This window comes from Centruroides sculpturatus, unplaced genomic scaffold (assembly GCF_000671375.1).
Source record: "Centruroides sculpturatus isolate CEXI.00-Female unplaced genomic scaffold, Cexi_2.0 scaffold708, whole genome shotgun sequence".
Taxonomy (NCBI): Eukaryota; Metazoa; Arthropoda; class Arachnida; order Scorpiones; family Buthidae; genus Centruroides; species Centruroides sculpturatus.
Genome location: NW_019385156.1, coordinates 101,314 through 120,334, shown reverse-complemented (window position 1 = coordinate 120,334; position 19,021 = coordinate 101,314). Strand labels below are relative to the sequence as shown.

At 25.4% G+C, this 19,021-nt stretch overlaps 1 protein-coding gene across 1 annotated transcript in view; it reads right to left on the bottom strand.

Annotated features, from left to right (window-relative positions):
• Nucleotides 1–19,021, bottom strand: part of LOC111635554 (tetratricopeptide repeat protein 14-like) — a 72,059-nt gene that overhangs the window by 29,767 nt on the left and 23,271 nt on the right. The window contains exons 6-10 of the mRNA XM_023380545.1: nucleotides 14,813–14,882; nucleotides 14,144–14,296; nucleotides 7,419–7,556; nucleotides 4,877–4,996; nucleotides 4,673–4,795 (exon numbers count right to left, since the gene is read on the bottom strand). Coding sequence (XP_023236313.1) covers nucleotides 4,673–4,795; nucleotides 4,877–4,996; nucleotides 7,419–7,556; nucleotides 14,144–14,296; nucleotides 14,813–14,882 — 604 coding nt within the window. The remainder of the gene's footprint in view (nucleotides 1–4,672; nucleotides 4,796–4,876; nucleotides 4,997–7,418; nucleotides 7,557–14,143; nucleotides 14,297–14,812; nucleotides 14,883–19,021) is intronic.

Here is a 19,021-nt window from a genome sequence, read left to right as displayed (position 1 = left end):
TAATATGCATATCTAAAAATTTTTACAAAAGTCTTCTGGAAATCTTTTTATATTTTCATTATTATCTTATAAAAATACTGAATTGCATAATCCACATTTAAGTAAAAAAATAAAGACATAATTCAAATCTTTAACATACAAAATATTCTAGTACAATTATACTGTTATAGTATGCTTGAATTTTGTTTCTGTTAATTTCTTATCATTGTGCAAAAATTAAAATTTTATATTTGATAAATATTTTAAGTTATATATGTTACTGATTGATATAAATAATTAATTTTTAAGTATAAATTGTATTTGAATATCCTCACATTATATTGTATATCATACTGTTATCATTAAATTAAAACAGAAATTTAAAATATTCACAATATAATAGCCCAATATAATCTGGTAGTTGTTAGCTTATTACATATATACATCAGGTTTGCAGATATTGGTTTATTTAATATAAATATTGTAAAATAGTTGCTGTGATGTAATTTTGTGAAATATCCTGTGTACAAAGTGGTTCAATATAATTATCTGAAGTTTAAAACTCATCTTCAGTTTTATAACATTTTGAAACTCAGTTTATTTTTAATTATTCAAATTTTAATTGATTTTAAAAATAAAGATAAGAATATCCATTCCAAAACAAATTTTTAATTTCTTCTTTTGATTTGAAAAATTACTAATAATATTGTGATAAAAGCAAGGTAAAACAGCTCACCATTAAACCTGTGTATGGTTTAATGATGTAATGTTACACAAAACTAACTAATAATTAAGCATCACAGATAATGAATAATAAAAAAATCAACACAGCTACATTTTCTTTATACTAAGAGGAGATGATAACCATACTAATATATAAGTGTATTGGAATGTTCTCAATATATCAAAATTGGTTTGTAGAATGAACCAATTCTGATATACAGTAGACTCTTGAAATGTGACTTAATGTGGACTCAGATGACAACAAGTTACCAAAAATGGCAAGTTTTGTGGCACAGCAATGATGGTAGTCTAAATAACAAAATTTTCGTAAAGGTATTATATTTGCAAATTCATGTAGGAATTAACTATGTACAAATAGTGACTACTCTATTTGTAGTTAAATTTTAATTTTAAAAAATATTGGTTATTCAGTGGCTACTTTTGAGTTAGTGAAATTCAAGTCATGGCATTTTGCAGTGGCACTTTGGGAAAAGGGTTATATTGTTTGTTAACATGTGGAATTGATGCTGTTAATGGGTGTTGTCACTGAAGAACGATAACTTATTTAATTGTAGCATTAAGTTATAGAGGTTATAATATGATTAAATGTATTTCTTTCTTTTGGATCACATGGTGGGTTTTTGTATTAAATTTAATAATTATAATAAAATATTCTAACATTATTTAATTAAATTATAATTATTAAATTTAATATGAGATGACAGCTAATGCCTCCCTCTAGGTAAAATTAATAACTAAAATTATAATCACTGAAAAATTGCCCAATATTATACAGCAGTTGGTGTACCTTTATATAATTTATTAATAACCTGTATAATTTGAATATTTATTTGACATCCTTCTTATACAGAAATGCAAGTACAGGTGTAGGTACACAATAGACCTTTTATGTCGAAGTGCTTCATACTTTTTTCCACCACTGTACAATCAGTTTGTTGTTAAATTCAGTAATGCTCCCCAGAGCTGCTGCTCTCACTGTGAAAGTGTTGCAATTGCTTTTACAGGTATTTTAACAATGCACATAGAGCAGTGCTGCAATTCCAAAATGGTGGATCTTGGTGCAACTGTTGGAATGTTTTGTGAATTATTTAATTCAAAACATTTTAAAAGTAATCCATTTTTGCAATGTAAGGCTTTGTTTGGGATATAAAAATTAATGATTTAAATTTAATGTATGCAGATTCTTTCTGCAACATAAAGTAGATAATAAAACATTATGAATATACAAGTTTTGTAAAATATCTTATTTTACTAATGAGTATTTTAAAAGGAAAATTAGTACAAACAGAATAACAAATCATGATGATCAAAACCTTACACTTTTATTGTCACATCATATAAGAAATCAACTTTGCACATTTCCACCATGGAGGCAGCCATCTTGTTGCAGAGAGGAAAGCAAATGAAACGAGCGCTACAGATTTAACCTGAAACCAGTGAGGCTACTGCAAGGATCACTGTGCACAGCACTTCAAGAAAATGAGTTTAGCAATGCTCTCGACTGCACTGCTTAGCAGCGTTGAGAGCAGCACTTAGTAAACAACCCAAATTCATATAGAAATTGTGTTAAAATAGATTACAAAGTATTAATGTAATTTTAATTTTTTTATATTTATATAACAATTTTTACACAAATTAATAAGCAGTAGCCTGAAATGTGTGTTTCCACAAAATACTGAATTATCATGTTTTGTTTACAACTATATAATTGTGTGTGTAAATTTATAATTAAAAACAATATTCATATTTATTAATGAAGTCTTAACTGATAACATAAATATTAACTACAGTAGAGCATCGATTATCCGACTCAATTGGGGACTGGGGTTGGTCGGATAATTGAAAAGTCGGATAACCGAAAAGTATGAAAAAATCCATTATTAGTATAGTATATTATTATATCCCATGTAATTAGTATATTAATATATCGCTATTAACCTACTTTGCATTGAATTTTCCTCCATGTTAAGCCTATCAAATTTTTTTTAAAAATAATAATCGTTGCTATTGTATTGTGAGTAGCAGGGGGCCACTGGGTGAACCCTAATGACCACTTAATCTGCACGGGTCGAAAAGACCCGCTCTCGGTTGTCAGATGGCTATAGGAGGGCTAAAAATATGAGTGGGGGAGGAGTCGGAAGTCGTGACCAGGTGTCCAATTGACTACACGGGTTTGAATTAACGAACACATTTAATAAACTACTAACAAGATGTACACAAAGATATTAAATACAACTTACGCGAATCAAGATATAAATAGGTATTCTAAAATCTATTCTAACCTAACGCTAAAATCCTAGAGAGAGCTCACATTAGAGAGAGATAAATAAGAATGGCAAGGGTTTACCTCGAAGGCAACGTTCTTCAATTATAGGGCGTTGATAAAACACACTGTGATCGTCGTCTTCTAATCCGAGGTGTCCTTTGAAGGCTATGTGGAGCAATGTTCTTCTCAGGCCGTGCAGCTATGTCCGGTTACAATGTATGCTCCGTCGCTCCTAATCTGTAGAGAGTTCTTCCTGGTGAAGTTTGCTTGGAGGTTTCTTCTGTTAACCTCTTCGAGGAGTAATTCCGTCGCATCAGGAGAATAGAAATATATTCAAAGTTTTTACATTTTCATGGAGCGGCGATTATGAGCTTCGTAGATCCTGAGAGTTCTGGAAGAGTAGTCCACTGACAATCGCTCTCGGTCTTCCTTATCTGTCCAGAGGAGTTTCTTCGGCTAAGCGCCTTTGGCGCAGCCCTGAGTAGAAAATCCGACCCCTTTATATACCTGATCAGCGTGGGAAAAATCTGGAATTTGTAGACGTCTTTTTGACAGTTCTCCCTGATTTATGACAGTCTCCCGCGCCGTAGAAAAACTTATCTCCTTATTTGGTCATTTTTATCGTCTGGTCGCTCGGACGTATGGGGGTCACGTGACATCGTGGTCCCTCGTCGATGACCTTCAGCCGACGAAAGTCACCCTCACTAACTACGCAGTTAGAGTGAAAATAAAAACTATCGTTCGTATTCTCACAGTATCGTTAAAAATTAGAAAATGAAGCCTCGTTTAAATACTGGCTCCCTTTCATGGTTGAATGAGTGTTGATAGCTAAAACACGTAAAAATAATATTAAAGTAGCCAATACATAGCCAAATATTGTAGCTCCACATCACTAGTGGACATTTGAATTTGCCGACTAGAACGTGGTCGGTTAACCAAAGTGACGGTTAATCGGGGGTCGGATAATCGATGCTCTACTGTATTAATGTTTTCAGATTAAATAAAGGCAAAAATTTGGAAATATTTAATTTTTAAAATTAAATATGAGAGAGAGAACTTCAGAATAATTATTTTGGACCACTGCAAAATACTATAAATCTATATAATTATTTTAAGGTTTTTAAATTAAATTATTATACCTTTACCAAAATGATTTATTCTTTAACAATTTAAAAATGAGAATCTGTATTAGAATAGCTTAACATTATCAAAAACAATTTGACCTTAATTCTTTTCTTTTAGAAAACTTATTTAACATATATGTATATTTTTATTTGAATCATTTCTATTAAAATACAATTTTTAATGATAAAATTAATAAGATTTAGAACTCAGAAATATTTTTGTTTAATTTAACTAATATTTTAATGTAAAATCCATAAAATTTATTCTTAAATTTATAATATAATTTCTTAATATGTAAATACATTTTTTACAATTTAAAAACAAAATTAAAAGACTTAGAAACTTTGTATGTGCATAAAAAAATTTAAGAACACAATTTATCATTATTATAAAATGCAAATGATTCTCATCTAAATTAATTTAAATGATCATAATTTCTAATTATTTTCAATAAATAATTACATCATTATAACACTGATAAACTGTGTTTTCACTATTGCTTAAGGAAAACATCACTTAAGTAATGCTTAATATCCTTATATCTAATTTGGTATTTACCATTTTCCAAGGGCAACCAGAGTTTCAGATAAATATTTCTGAGCATTTCCATGTAAAGGATTTATTTCTAAAGCCTTTTCAAAATCTTCTATAGCTTTTTTTATGTTGTTATTATTAGCAAATCTATATTTTAAAATTAAACATTTCAAATGAAATAAGTTCATAATTTTATTATAAAAATGATAAGATTTAAGAAAAACTTACAGAGCTCCTCTAGCAACAAATGCTTCTACATTCTCTGGGTCGATTTGAAGAGCTTTATTCAAACACTGATAGGCTTCGACATGATTACCAGATTTAAAATAGGCTACACCATCTTTAACACTGAAGTTTTCAAAACAAAATGTAGGAGTTTAATTCAAAAATATCACATTTTTTAAAACTAATAATTTAAAAAATAATGCCAATTTTATTGTAGAATTATGTGCAATGGCTTAGATAGTCCTGCAGATTTACAATTCCAACAATTCCAAATGTAAACAACACTTAAAATTGATAATGGATTATTTTGTTCAAGATTCCATTCTGATATAATGTACAATAAGACCCTGCTTAATGAGGGGATGCATTCCTAGATAACAAAGCACTAAGTGAAACATCGTTGAATGAGGTCATTTTAACATAGAGTAAATAGGAATAAGGAAACACATGACCAAAATTAAACAAATTTTACTTTAATTTTAAGTTATTTTTATATTAATTTTTAGAATTTCTTGAAGAATAACTGCATGGAATAATCAAAAAGTAACTTTAGAAGGTTTACAGTCTAAAAACTAAAGTGCTGNGGCTTTTCTGAAATTCTTGTTCTTTTGCAATAAAGACATGACGTTTCATTTGTTGGTTTTTTCTTTCCTTAAGCAAATGTCAGTAGCAAGAGAACACATCCAAAATGCCTCGTTTTGCTTTTGCACTCCTTTCAAAATCTGGATTATTCACTACAATTTGATCAACGATTTTGGTTATTTTACCAAACTTTTACTAAGGAAATCTGCAGAAAAATTTTTGGAGTCTTTGTTTTCAGAATATCCATTTTCCAGTTGCACATGAATTCCATGTTCTGCCAGTTCTTGGTTGTCATCATATGGCTCTCACCAGAAACATGCTGTAACTCCTCAATATTCTGCTCATCTATATCTCCTAGTCCTGCTATATTGATTAGGTTGAGTTTGGTCAATTTTATGATACAGCGATAGGTTCTTCTCATTGAGAATTCTTGGATACCTTCAGCCATAACTTCTTCCACACTTCGTTTGTGCATTTATCAGTTAATTCTTGCTAAGCAAAGTCGATATTTTTCATGATGTTATATTTTTTCCAAAACTGTACCAAACAAACATAGATTTAAAGAAAGTACACCTTTTTGCCACCTTTTGCTGATTGGTTTGTGTTCACAAATAATCGTATTATATACAAATCAATGAAATTCTGCGATAATTTAAATCAGCATAAATTTTGAGCTTTTTTAGGCTTCAAGCACACCACATTATATCAAACCAGCGTTAAGCAGGATCTTACTGTACTTTAACATGAATTTCAGTCCATGTCTGTAGACAGAATATTAGCTGAAATTTTTATTATTTCAGTTCAATTTTGAAAATGTTGAATAAATTTTATCTTTTGATTTCATTTGCAATTAGATTAAAGTAATTATTGTTTGTTTTCTTAATGTTACATACATATGAGAATAAATTACTAGTGATAAAATCTAATGTACTTGACTACATTCTTGTACATAACAATGAAGCTAAATTTATGTTTATAAATTCAACTTCAACCATCTGAAATGCTTCAGATTACATTTTTATTTAGAACCTTCAACATCAGCTTCTAAATCTAATAAAACTGAAAATAATAAACACACAATAATTTTATATGCAAGATTTGGAAAAAAAAATCAAAATTTTAAGTATTCCCAGATTACAGAATTAATGAATAATAGATATTTAAATGTATTAATGTATGTCTAACTAGAAAAAAATACATTTTTTTTCTAACTAATTACAGTCCATGCAGCAAGAGTAGACATGAATCAGTCTAAACTGGAAGGATTTATGTCAGATGAAAGGAGACATGTAATTAACTTGTAAGTAATATTACAATTAAAAGTAAGTAGTTAAAATTGTAAAAAAATTAAAACAATAAAATTATGATAAAGATGGTATGAAAATGTTTTAGAAATGTAAAAAAAAACGAAGCAGCTGAAAGATATCAGATTATGTGTCAACTCCTTCTATCCCTTTCATCTGACATAAACCTTTCCAGCTCAGGAAAATTCATGCCTATTCTTTTCCTGTACATACTATAGCAATGAGCAGATAAAAAATTAAAAGAATACATATGGATTTTTGACTACTAAACAATTTTATTTTGATTTACCTTAATTATTTATGTAAAATTAGAAACTTAATGTATATCACAATCACAATTGATAAGTATATATAAGAATTATATTATAGTACGATAGACAAGCATACGTCAAATTATGCACAAAAATAAACTTTAAATAAATGATTTTTTTGATTAAGAAAGTGAATAATTTAATTCAATTAGAAGCTAAGACTAAAAATGAATTTCAATAAATACTGTAAAATAAAATACATATATAAATATTTAAATACTACACAAATAATTTGAAATATTTAAGTTGTGAAAGTATACATATGAAAATGTTTAATAAAATAAACATTTAGAAGAAAATAAAACAGTATCATAAATTAAAATTTTATTGTCAAAATATTTTACCTACCTTTTAAATGCCCATTTATTCGATTGCAATCTTCTAATTGCAACTGCATATTCATCCTTATCATACTTAATACTGAAATTACAGTCACAAACAATTAAAAAAAAAATCACTTCTCTTATTTTGAATAAAATGGGGTGTCTGAAAAGTCACTATGCAATGAGAAATTTGCAATGACATTCTATTCAATGACCTCTAAGTGTCCATTCAGTACCAACTGACCAGTTAGTTATATGTATGCAATTGCATACAACTTACAGGTCTTGTATGCAATAATGTATGTATAAGTTTAATGTCATTGCAAATTTCTTACTGCATAGTGACTTTTCAGACAACTCTGTACAGTGGGTGATTGATTAATGAACTCTTTCGCAAAAGATTTTTATGTTTGGACAACGAACACCTCACAGAACAAACACAAGAAGAAGCAACATAAAATAATGAATACAGATTGGTCTTCCCTTGTCTTCGGGCAACAATTCAAAACTTTTCAGAGTGCGACAGACGTTGACATCGACACTCAACCTGGTATATACTGATCAAATAGTATTCCTCAAACTTTGGAACTCTCCTTTGTAATTCAAGCCTTTTATTTTTCTGACAGAAACAATTCTTTTATAGTATTTGCAAGACTGTCGGGCCAGCACTTGTTAAGTTTTGCGTCAGTTTTTATTTTCGAAAGGTGAGAGTATAATAACAAAGGTGGGCAGATGTCTGATGTTGCTAGGCAGTATGGCTTGAACAGGTATACAGTAGGCAGCAGTTCAATCTTATCTAAGAAAGATACTGTATTATCAAGAAGACTCAAACAGCTAAAGGAGTAACAAAAATCACATCTAAGAAATAAAGAACATTGAAGAGCTCATAATGGAAACTGAAATGTATTTGACGACAAAAGAATGCCAAGAACTCTTAAATGAAGAACACCACATATCTCACTGTGTAGAAACACAGTGAGATATGTTTTCTTCTGAAAAAACAGATTAATGCCGATATCTGCTATTAAAAATTTTTTAAAGAAGTGGGAGGATGTCAGAACAATGGTCTTAGAATGGCATCTAAACCAGTTGAGGTTAACAGGCTTGAGGATCTCTACAACAACAATGCTATTAATTACTTCTGAAAAATCCTGAAGAAGAGAGAAAAGCAATCGACATTAGACAGATTCTTTAACCACCACAAATGGAAAAAACATGACTAATAAAAAATGCAAGACTGTGTATATATGTAATTTTATTATTACATATAAANTACAATGCACATTCTTTCCTTTTCACACACCATCTGATCAAGAGGTCTCAAATTCTCAAGGTCACTTTCCAGTACCTAGGGGCTACAACATATTCTCTGTTCTGCCAGACAAGATACCTCACAATTTGTCTGGTGATAACTAATTTGCCATCTATAAAAATAATCTTGAGCACAGACTCATGGAACAAACTAGAACTATCAGAGGTATATAAGATTTTTATAATAAATGACAGCAAAGTTTTCCAGTAATTTGTGCCACAGCCCAAATTTTGAAGTGGAAACTCTTCAAACATAAAAAAAAAAACATGGAAAGAGGAAGATTCACAACAAAGCTGGCCTCTCAAAGCTGCCTGGGTAACAACTCTAAAATCCTATGGGACAGTGTAAAAATCCCAAGACTGATTAGTCCAGCAAACCTTTCAACTCAAAACCATAAATATGAAAAACAAATCATATCAATAACATCGTGTTTAATCTCCATCATGTGTTAACAGAGTGCCTTCAAGCCTTAAAATAATGTGCACATTTTACACTCATTTTTTATATATTGCTTCTTCATTTTAAAGTATTCTTTGCCTACTTGGGTCTTTTTTTAATCCTGACTTATTACAATTATAGTAGGGAAGGAAGACAAAACTTTTAGGTTGTTTTTTCTTTTTATTACTCCCAAATGTATTTCAAACATTTTTCATTCCTTTTAAGTGGGTACAAAGGTAAATTTTTTTGGCATAATATATAAAAGCTAAAATATATAAAACAACTTTTATAACATGAAAAATACAATATTTAAATAACAATAATCATAAAAACTTTTTAACATATATTATACAAACATACTAGCCATATCCCGTAATACTAACAGAATGGTTTTCCATGGTATTATTGTTAAAGCTAAATTAATATGTAAATTTAACTTATTTACAAATAATTATAATCAATTTTCATATTTGATCGTATAGAAAATTTTCTTACATTTTACCGTTTTTTATCACAATATTCTTATATTGTGATAAAAAACAAAACAGTAAAATGTAAAATGTTTAACCATCAAGTTAAACAAATTTCTCCAAATTAAAAATTTTTTTTTATTCTTCAATCAAATAGAAAGAAACAACTCTGATCTTCTAAGAACTTCATTATACACTAGAGCATCGATTATCCAAAACAATTTGGGACTGAAGTCATTCGGATAACTGATCATTTACAAAAAAAAATATTAAACACAAAACTGTACTGTATATAATTTGTATCACTCGTCTTACAAATACATACCTTACATAATGTAATACATTAAATTAGGCCTACAGTTCAGTTTGGCAGGGAGGGGAAGAGTGTTGCAATGCCACAGCCCTAGCAGAAATTTGAATTTGCCCATTGAACGCTTTCGGTTAACTGATGTTTTGGTTGATTGGTATTTGGATAATTGATGCTCTACTGTACTTTATTTTTGTCAGAAAATTGAATATAAATAGAGCATAATAAGTTCTTAAAATATTTTTCCTTTTGAATTTTTCTGTATAAATTTAATTTTAAATTCAAAATTTGTCTTGTATCTAATTATCATTAAAGTAAAATTAACATCTTCCTTAGTAATTAATTATTTAGAAATTATACTTTTATATTCCATGAGCATGATTATATTTAATTAATTTTAGAAATTAATCAAATATAATCATGGAAAAATAGCTCAATGTAATTTAGTAGTTGTTTGACTTATTACAAATGTATTGGGTTTTGAAATATTTGTATATATGTCTGTGTTTAATCTGAAAAGATTAAAATATTAGCAGAATTTATAAAATTTTTTTGTTTTTAATTTGGAATTCCTGCAAACAATTTGTCAATTATTACACATAAAATACATAAATCTCTCAAAAATTTTTTTGAGATTTTACATTTCAGATGAAATATTCAATGTGGATATTATTCTCTTTTCAAGTGATAAAAAGAAAAGCAAATTTTTAATTTAAAAAAAGTATTTGCTTTTAAATACTTGAGACAATAATGTAAGTAAACATGAAATTTCCCCATCAAGCATGATAGAATACCTTTTATGAGAAAGTAGCAATTGAAGAATTGAGAAGAGTAGAGATTTCAAGAAATTCAAGACGAGTTGCTAATATTTCTAGAAATTAAAAAGTTTATATTATCTGTTTTAACATAAAGAGCTACAAAACAAAATTTCACCTGGAGTGGACAAAAATAAGAGTTACAGAGAAGTCACTTACACACTGATAAACAGATTTAGGCCTTTATATTAAAATCTTTCTTTATGAAATTTCTTTATACACTACATTCAGAGTAAACACACTATTGTCTTTTTAAAAATTTCCTTGCTGTCTTCCTTTAGTAATAGATATCTTAATATTGTTTCGATGATTGATGTTGATGTTTCTGCAGCCCTTCACAAAGCCATTCTCATTTCTTGTTGCTCGACTTGGACTTCACTTTAGATATTGGTCTGCAATTATTTACTGCAGACCAATATCTAGTTTTGTAACACCAAATAACTAAAAATGTGCTTCATCAGACATCCACAAACTGTCAATAAAGTGGTCATCTTAAGCCATGTGATTTGTTATTTCTTCACAGGATGTCTTGCAGTTGAGATGATCATAGAAAACATTGCTATGCTTAGAGCTGATGTCAACAGCAACCCGATCTTTTCTGGCATACAAGCAGTTCTTCCACCAGGAGGCTTTTTCTTGAGTATTGAGTCATTTTCCAAAAATTCTTAACCCATGTTTTAATTATATGGGCAGATGGGATAAGATCATGGTGTGCTAAATTAAAATGTTGGCAAAATTTAGGCCTAGCAGCTTCAAAACTATTGGTGGTTTTGTGATAACTTCTGACAGTAAATGCATGTAGTGCCCCATTCCAATGCTTCATGGCAACTGAATGACATATCATGGGAAACAAAATGCATGTGCAGTGCTTTTTCTAACTATTGTAGCAGAAAAAACCATTACTACAAAAAAGAGTATTTTATATTAGACCTCCTTTTGTTAATTTTTAATAAAACAAATTTCAATTTACATAATTTGATTATTTTGTTTTTGCTGATAGAATGTAATTATCAAAAATTATATTTTAGTAGAAAAAATGAACAAAACAGATTTAAAAAAATGCCAATATCATCACTAAAGCAATCAAGTAGTTTTGCATTTAAATAAAATAATCTAATATACCATCATTATCATCATCATCTACATAGCAACTTTTTCATTTCATTTTCATACATTTTCTCTTATATATTTGAATTATGTGACTAGTTTTTGGATAATAAAAATATGAATGAATCATCTGAATGTGAGGCTGGGACCTCACCCTTTGAATCAGAGACTGGCTGTCGAACCAAAGCCAATAAACCAGTGACTTATTTTCATAAACAGAACCAGGGCTGGAAAGAAACAAGGTGCAATATGATTTAATTGTCACATTCCAAGATTTAACTGACACATCCCCAATCGTAGATCGTGACGGAGAGCAGGAGATCGGCCACTGAGAAAATTTTGGTGGTCACCTTACACAGAGTTCAAAGGGAAAATGCAGGGGCTCCTTTGAAGGGGGCTGCAACTGGGACCACATGAATCCAGCTACATCTCTGAGACAGGAAAAAACACATTTGGCTGAAATTTAGTCATGCGACAGTCATGCGAGGAAGAGCATGAACAAACTCCAAGAAAAGTGGTCTAGGTGAGTGTGTTCACCAACCGCATGGCCCAAATTGCATCCCTAGCAATAGATCGGGAACCAATCTATTAGGAGAGTTAGGAGAGAACACTGTTTCATACCAACCAAAATGTGAGATTTCAGGCAAAGATGGTATAGAAGCCCAAAATTCCAAGGACATGAGGAGGTTGGGAACAAGATCATAGAAACCTGGAACCTACATTGAAACTCTTCCAAAGAACAAGAGAAGCCCAGGATTTCAAAAAGGGACTCAACTTCCCACACTGACAATTCCTCCACCTGAGACCTCTAACATTTGGATTTTCTAGAACTTTTTGAAAAAAATTTGATGATGCACTTTCTCCGATTGATGTGTAAACTCGTCTTCATTTTGTGATCTTCTTCAACTGGACAGTGTAATACCTCCATTGTAAGCATGTCTTTTATCTTAATAAACATGATTAATTTTGTTATTCCAGTTTCTGTGTGAGTCTGTATCCAGCAACCACTACCCCATACATCCAAACGACTCTCGCATCATTCTAAGTCGTGGGAAATGTGAGTGTCTCTGCCTCCTACTAAGGCAGACTGTCAGCGATAATACCTTATTGTTCCTTACAGAATTATAAGTAAAATGTAATAAATTTAAGTACACAAAACTAGTTATTGTGTAAATTTTGCTTACATTACATAAAATTTCTGAAGTAACAATATTTCCAATTTAATAAACTAGAACAATCAAAATATATCTACAAATATAATCATTTTTAGAAAATACAGAACTATATACTATATGGCCAACCATTTCAAAACCAATTTGTTTATTTGATTTCAAATATTTAGAAATTGCCAGTAAATCCAGTAAACGTTTCAAAAGTAAACAAACACATTTTATTTTAGATGTTTTATGCCTTCATACAAATATATCATATTTGTTAACAGATTAAAAAGAGGGGTGAATCCCTTTTATTTGAAAGAAATTCCTCAGTTATTTTGACCATTTAAAATTAATATAACTTAAATTTGTTGAACTTAAATGGTGTTTAAATTTTATTTTAAAACAGCAAATTTATAAAGATATTTTACTAAAATATTATTCTAAGAGCATAATTGTATCTTAAGACAATAAAGCGAGATTAAATCAAAATTTCAATGATTATTAATAAACTCTGTTTAAGAATTATCAATATTAATTAGTATTAATTTATACATTTAATTTCTTACCTGTAATGAAGTGGTAGATCATCTTCAGTAATTAAGCCCTAAAAATTTCATTAATGTAAATATATTTAAAAACTATGTATAAAATGATTTTCATAAAAGAGAAAAAATTGTTTTCAGTTATCAAATTACTTTCAAGAACTTATTTTAAAGAAGTTCACTATGCTAAATCAGAATGTTCAAACAATCAAAATACTTTTATTATAATTTCATATTAAAACTTTAATTACTTAAACATAAATTAAATGACTATAGAAATTACAAATATTCAAATACAGTAGTTTATTCAGCATAATATTCAAGTAATAAATGTATTACATATCAATTTGTGAAGCTCCTCCATTTTATTTCACAGGATTNAAAGTTACAGTTGACATTATTAATAAAGAAATCAATAAATTCTTTTTGTAATTGAAGAGTTACTGACTCAAACTTTAAATATCAACAAAAGAATTTTTTAAAAATCTAATAAAAATATTCTCTTTTGTGAGAATTAAACAAGGATATCTAAGTTAATTCATTTTATTGATAATTTTTTATTAGTAATTAAAGCTAAGTAATTTATAAATTGAACAGCTTACCCAAATTCTTTGGCTCTTCTATGATATTCAAAATAGTTTACAATTCTCATATCAATATCTTTTAAAAAATCAGGTCCTTTCTCAGAATCAAGGACACGCCTGAATTCTTGACCATGATAATTAAGTGCCTGAGTCAGCAATTCAGAATCCATTCTGTAAAGAAAACAATAAATATATAATGAAAATAAAGGTAATAATATACATATTATGGTACGAAGTAGCCTCCAGTAAAAGGTGAACTCTTGTCATGAGACTGTTACTTTTCTGAGGTATGAACAAGGACAAAGACTTCATTGTATACTCTAATATTTGTTAATTTTTACAATTATTTGTCCTGGCAATTTTTTATCAAATATTAATTTATTATCAAAGCTTTTATTTTTAGTACATGGAAATTAGTGTTTCAATTTAGTGCCCTCTATTGTGAGTGAAATGATTGATGCAGGATAACATTTTTCTTTCAGTTAAATACAGAACAAACATTTTGGGAACAAAGAATATGGAAAAAATTAACATTATATATATGGGTTGTTATTTGGGACTGAAAAAAACAACAGATAGATGTGGGAAAACAATTAATATGGAAATGATAGATTGATAATCCACTGTATAAGTAAATATTTTTCTAAAACCCATGATTTCATATCACAGTTTTTACTTACTTCATACAAATGCTTTTTCCTTTCATGACCTGGAATTCCCATATAACTTTCCATTGGTGGCATTACAGCATGAACTTCTATAAAGTTAAAACACATTTTAGTAATAAAATAAAAGGCACTGTAAATAGATTTGTCAGCTATGTCAAAAGCTAAAAGTGACTTTTGACATAGCTGACAATTGTAAACAGATTTTATTAACTTTTTCTTCATTTATGAAATAGAAATATTCTTTTCATATTCTATGTTTTATTTATTCAAATTCAATATTTTTTAATATACATATTCCTGTTAAATATTTATAATATACTTAACTAAATTTTTATTTGGAATATTTGGAGTTTCAGAGTTTATTATTGTTTTTAATGTTATAAATCCACTTTGTGCTGATTTTTTAAACAGCTCAAAAATCAGTAAGAAAAGCATAAGGATATCTATTAGGATTGATCAAATAAAACTCGTTTGTACCGTGTCACATGATCCAGTGCATGGAGGGAAATGATGTCACATGGCATGATAAGAATACACCAATGAAAAGTGGAGATAAGATCAGTCATCTTGCATGTTTTCTTTTTGGCATAAAGTAGTGTCAACATGGATGGAATTATTTGGAATCCTTCCAAGGTTAAAACATGGTGCCACCACTTTGAGCAAACCAGATGAGTGAGCATGTAATAGAAATACCCTGGCTCACAACACAAAAAATTCAAGCCACAGGCCTCCATCTGTAAGGTTATGATGACCACATTTTTTGACATGGTGGAGCATTTGCTGGTGAACTTTAAAAAACCTCACATGAACATCAATGTTAACTGTTACAATGCAACATTGGACAAGCTGCATAAAGCATAAAGAATAAGAGATCTGGCATGCTATCACATGATCCGATTTTGTTGCATGACAAATCGACCACATGTTGCAAACACTGTGCAGGAATAACAAAGTTCCAAGGATAAATTTTTTGATTAAATCAAAAAATCCTTGAAACTTTGTTATTCATGTAGATATGCTAATCACAACGCTCACCTAGTTTTCCACCAGAGTTCTGCAGATGTGTATAAATACAACTGATTTATACCTGAGTGATATTGTGAAAAATTTTAATGTTGTGTCATTGACATCAGATCCTCCAAGAATAGGTCATTGTTGTGGGCAGAATAACAATCATATATATTTTAAAATATATAAACTGTTTTAATGAAATATTTTAATATAATGGAAATGCATGGAATTTTCAGATATTTCTATTTCAAACTTCATAATATTAACAAAATGATCAAAAAAATTAAATGGCCAATACAGAATTTAAGATGTTTGTTTAAAAGTCTTATATGTTTAAATAAGAAATTATACTGTTAAAAATAAGAAAAATATCACCATCATACCAATTTCAATTTATTCTGATATGCTGGTGCTAGGTGATCATTCTTCATTGAAATATGTAAGCGACCTGTTCCTGGATCTGTCACTTCATTTAATACAGCTCCTTATTTTAAAAATTAGAAAAATAGAGTGAGTTTTAGTAATTTTTCAAACATGTTCTAAATTTTTAAAAAATTACTGGAATAATTTATTAAAAAGTACTCATTTAAAAATTATAACATCAAAAAAATACAATGTCATACTTTAACTTTCCTTATTAAATTTCTTGTGTTTAAATGAAAATTTATGTAACATTTACAGACAGATTAAAATCTACTACTATTGACAATACACAAGTAATGATATGTAAAAGCTATGGGAATCATCAAGTTTTATTGTATAAAACTTTTCAAGAGACTAAGTTCATCTCATTATCAAATCTGTAATATAAACTTTAACGTAAACAAACAAAAAAAAAAAAAAAAAAAAAAAAAAAAAAAAAAAAAAAAAAAAAAAAAAAAAAAAAAAAAAAAAAAAAAAAAAAAAAAAAAAAAAAAAAAAAAAAAAAAAAAAAAAAAAAAAAAAAAAAAAAAAAAAAAAAAAAAAAAAAAAAAAAAAAAAAAAAAAAAAAAAAAAAAAAAAAAAAAAAAAAAAAAAAAAAAAAAAAAAAAAAAAAAAAAAAAAAAAAAAAAAAAAAAAAAAAAAAAAAAAAAAAAAAAAAAAAAAAAAAAAAAAAAAAAAAAAAAAAAAAAAAAAAAAAAAAAAAAAAAAAAAAAAAAAAAAAAAAAAAAAAAAAAAAAAAAAAAAAAAAAAAAAAAAAAAAAAAAAAAAAAAAAAAAAAAAAAAAAAAAAAAAAAAAAAAAAAAAAAAAAAAAAAAAAAAAAAAAAAAAAAAAAAAAAAAAAAAAAAAAAAAAAAAAAAAAAAAAAAAAAAAAAAAAAAAAAAAAAAAAAAAAAAAAAAAAAAAAAAAAAAAAAAAAAAAAAAAAAAAAAAAAAAAAAAAAAAAAAAAAAAAAAAAAAAAAAAAAAAAAAAAAAAAAAAAAAAAAAAAAAAAAAAAAAAAAAAAAAAAAAAAAAAAAAAAAAAAAAAAAAAAAAAAAAAAAAAAAAAAAAAAAAAAAAAAAAAAAAAAAAAAAAAAAAAAAAAAAAAAAAAAAAAAAAAAAAAAAAAAAAAAAAAAAAAAAAAAAAAAAAAAAAAAAAAAAAAAAAAAAAAAAAAAAAAAAAAAAAAAAAAAAAAAAAAAAAAAAAAAAAAAAAAAAAAAAAAAAAAAAAAAAAAAAAAAAAAAAAAAAAAAAAAAAAAAAAAAAAAAAAAAAAAAAAAAAAAAAAAAAAAAAAAAAAAAAAAAAAAAAAAAAAAAAAAAAAAAAAAAAAAAAAAAAAAAAAAAAAAAAAAAAAAAAAAAAAAAAAAAAAAAAAAAAAAAAAAAAAAAAAAAAAAAAAAAAAAAAAAAAAAAAAAAAAAAAAAAAAAAAAAAAAAAAAAAAAAAAAAAAAAAAAAAAAAAAAAAAAAAAAAAAAAAAAAAAAAAAAAAAAAAAAAAAAAAAAAAAAAAAAAAAAAAAAAAAAAAAAAAAAAAAAAAAAAAAAAAAAAAAAAAAAAAAAAAAAAAAAAAAAAAAAAAAAAAAAAAAAAAAAAAAAAAAAAAAAAAAAAAAAAAAAAAAAAAAAAAAAAAAAAAAAAAAAAAAAAAAAAAAAAAAAAAAAAAAAAAAAAAAAAAAAAAAAAAAAAAAAAAAAAAAAAAAAAAAAAAAAAAAAAAAAAAAAAAAAAAAAAAAAAAAAAAAAAAAAAAAAAAAAAAAAAAAAAAAAAAAAAAAAAAAAAAAAAAAAAAAAAAAAAAAAAAAAAAAAAAAAAAAAAAAAAAAAAAAAAAAAAAAAAAAAAAAAAAAAAAAAAAAAAAAAAAAAAAAAAAAAAAAAAAAAAAAAAAAAAAAAAAAAAAAAAAAAAAAAAAAAAAAAAAAAAAAAAAAAAAAAAAAAAAAAAAAAAAAAAAAAAAAAAAAAAAAAAAAAAAAAAAAAAAAAAAAAAAAAAAAAAAAAAAAAAAAAAAAAAAAAAAAAAAAAAAAAAAAAAAAAAAAAAAAAAAAAAAAAAAAAAAAAAAAAAAAAAAAAAAAAAAAAAAAAAAAAAAAAAAAAAAAAAAAAAAAAAAAAAAAAAAAAAAAAAAAAAAAAAAAAAAAAAAAAAAAAAAAAAAAAAAAAAAAAAAAAAAAAAAAAAAAAAAAAAAAAAAAAAAAAAAAAAAAAAAAAAAAAAAAAAAAAAAAAAAAAAAAAAAAAAAAAAAAAAAAAAAAAAAAAAAAAAAAAAAAAAAAAAAAAAAAAAAAAAAAAAAAAAAAAAAAAAAAAAAAAAAAAAAAAAAAAAAAAAAAAAAAAAAAAAAAAAAAAAAAAAAAAAAAAAAAAAAAAAAAAAAAAAAAAAAAAAAAAAAAAAAAAAAAAAAAAAAAAAAAAAAAAAAAAAAAAAAAAAAAAAAAAAAAAAAAAAAAAAAAAAAAAAAAAAAAAAAAAAAAAAAAAAAAAAAAAAAAAAAAAAAAAAAAAAAAAAAAAAAAAAAAAAAAAAAAAAAAAAAAAAAAAAAAAAAAAAAAAAAAAAAAAAAAAAAAAAAAAAAAAAAAAAAAAAAAAAAAAAAAAAAAAAAAAAAAAAAAAAAAAAAAAAAAAAAAAAAAAAAAAAAAAAAAAAAAAAAAAAAAAAAAAAAAAAAAAAAAAAAAAAAAAAAAAAAAAAAAAAAAAAAAAAAAAAAAAAAAAAAAAAAAAAAAAAAAAAAAAAAAAAAAAAAAAAAAAAAAAAAAAAAAAAAAAAAAAAAAAAAAAAAAAAAAAAAAAAAAAAAAAAAAAAAAAAAAAAAAAAAAAAAAAAAAAAAAAAAAAA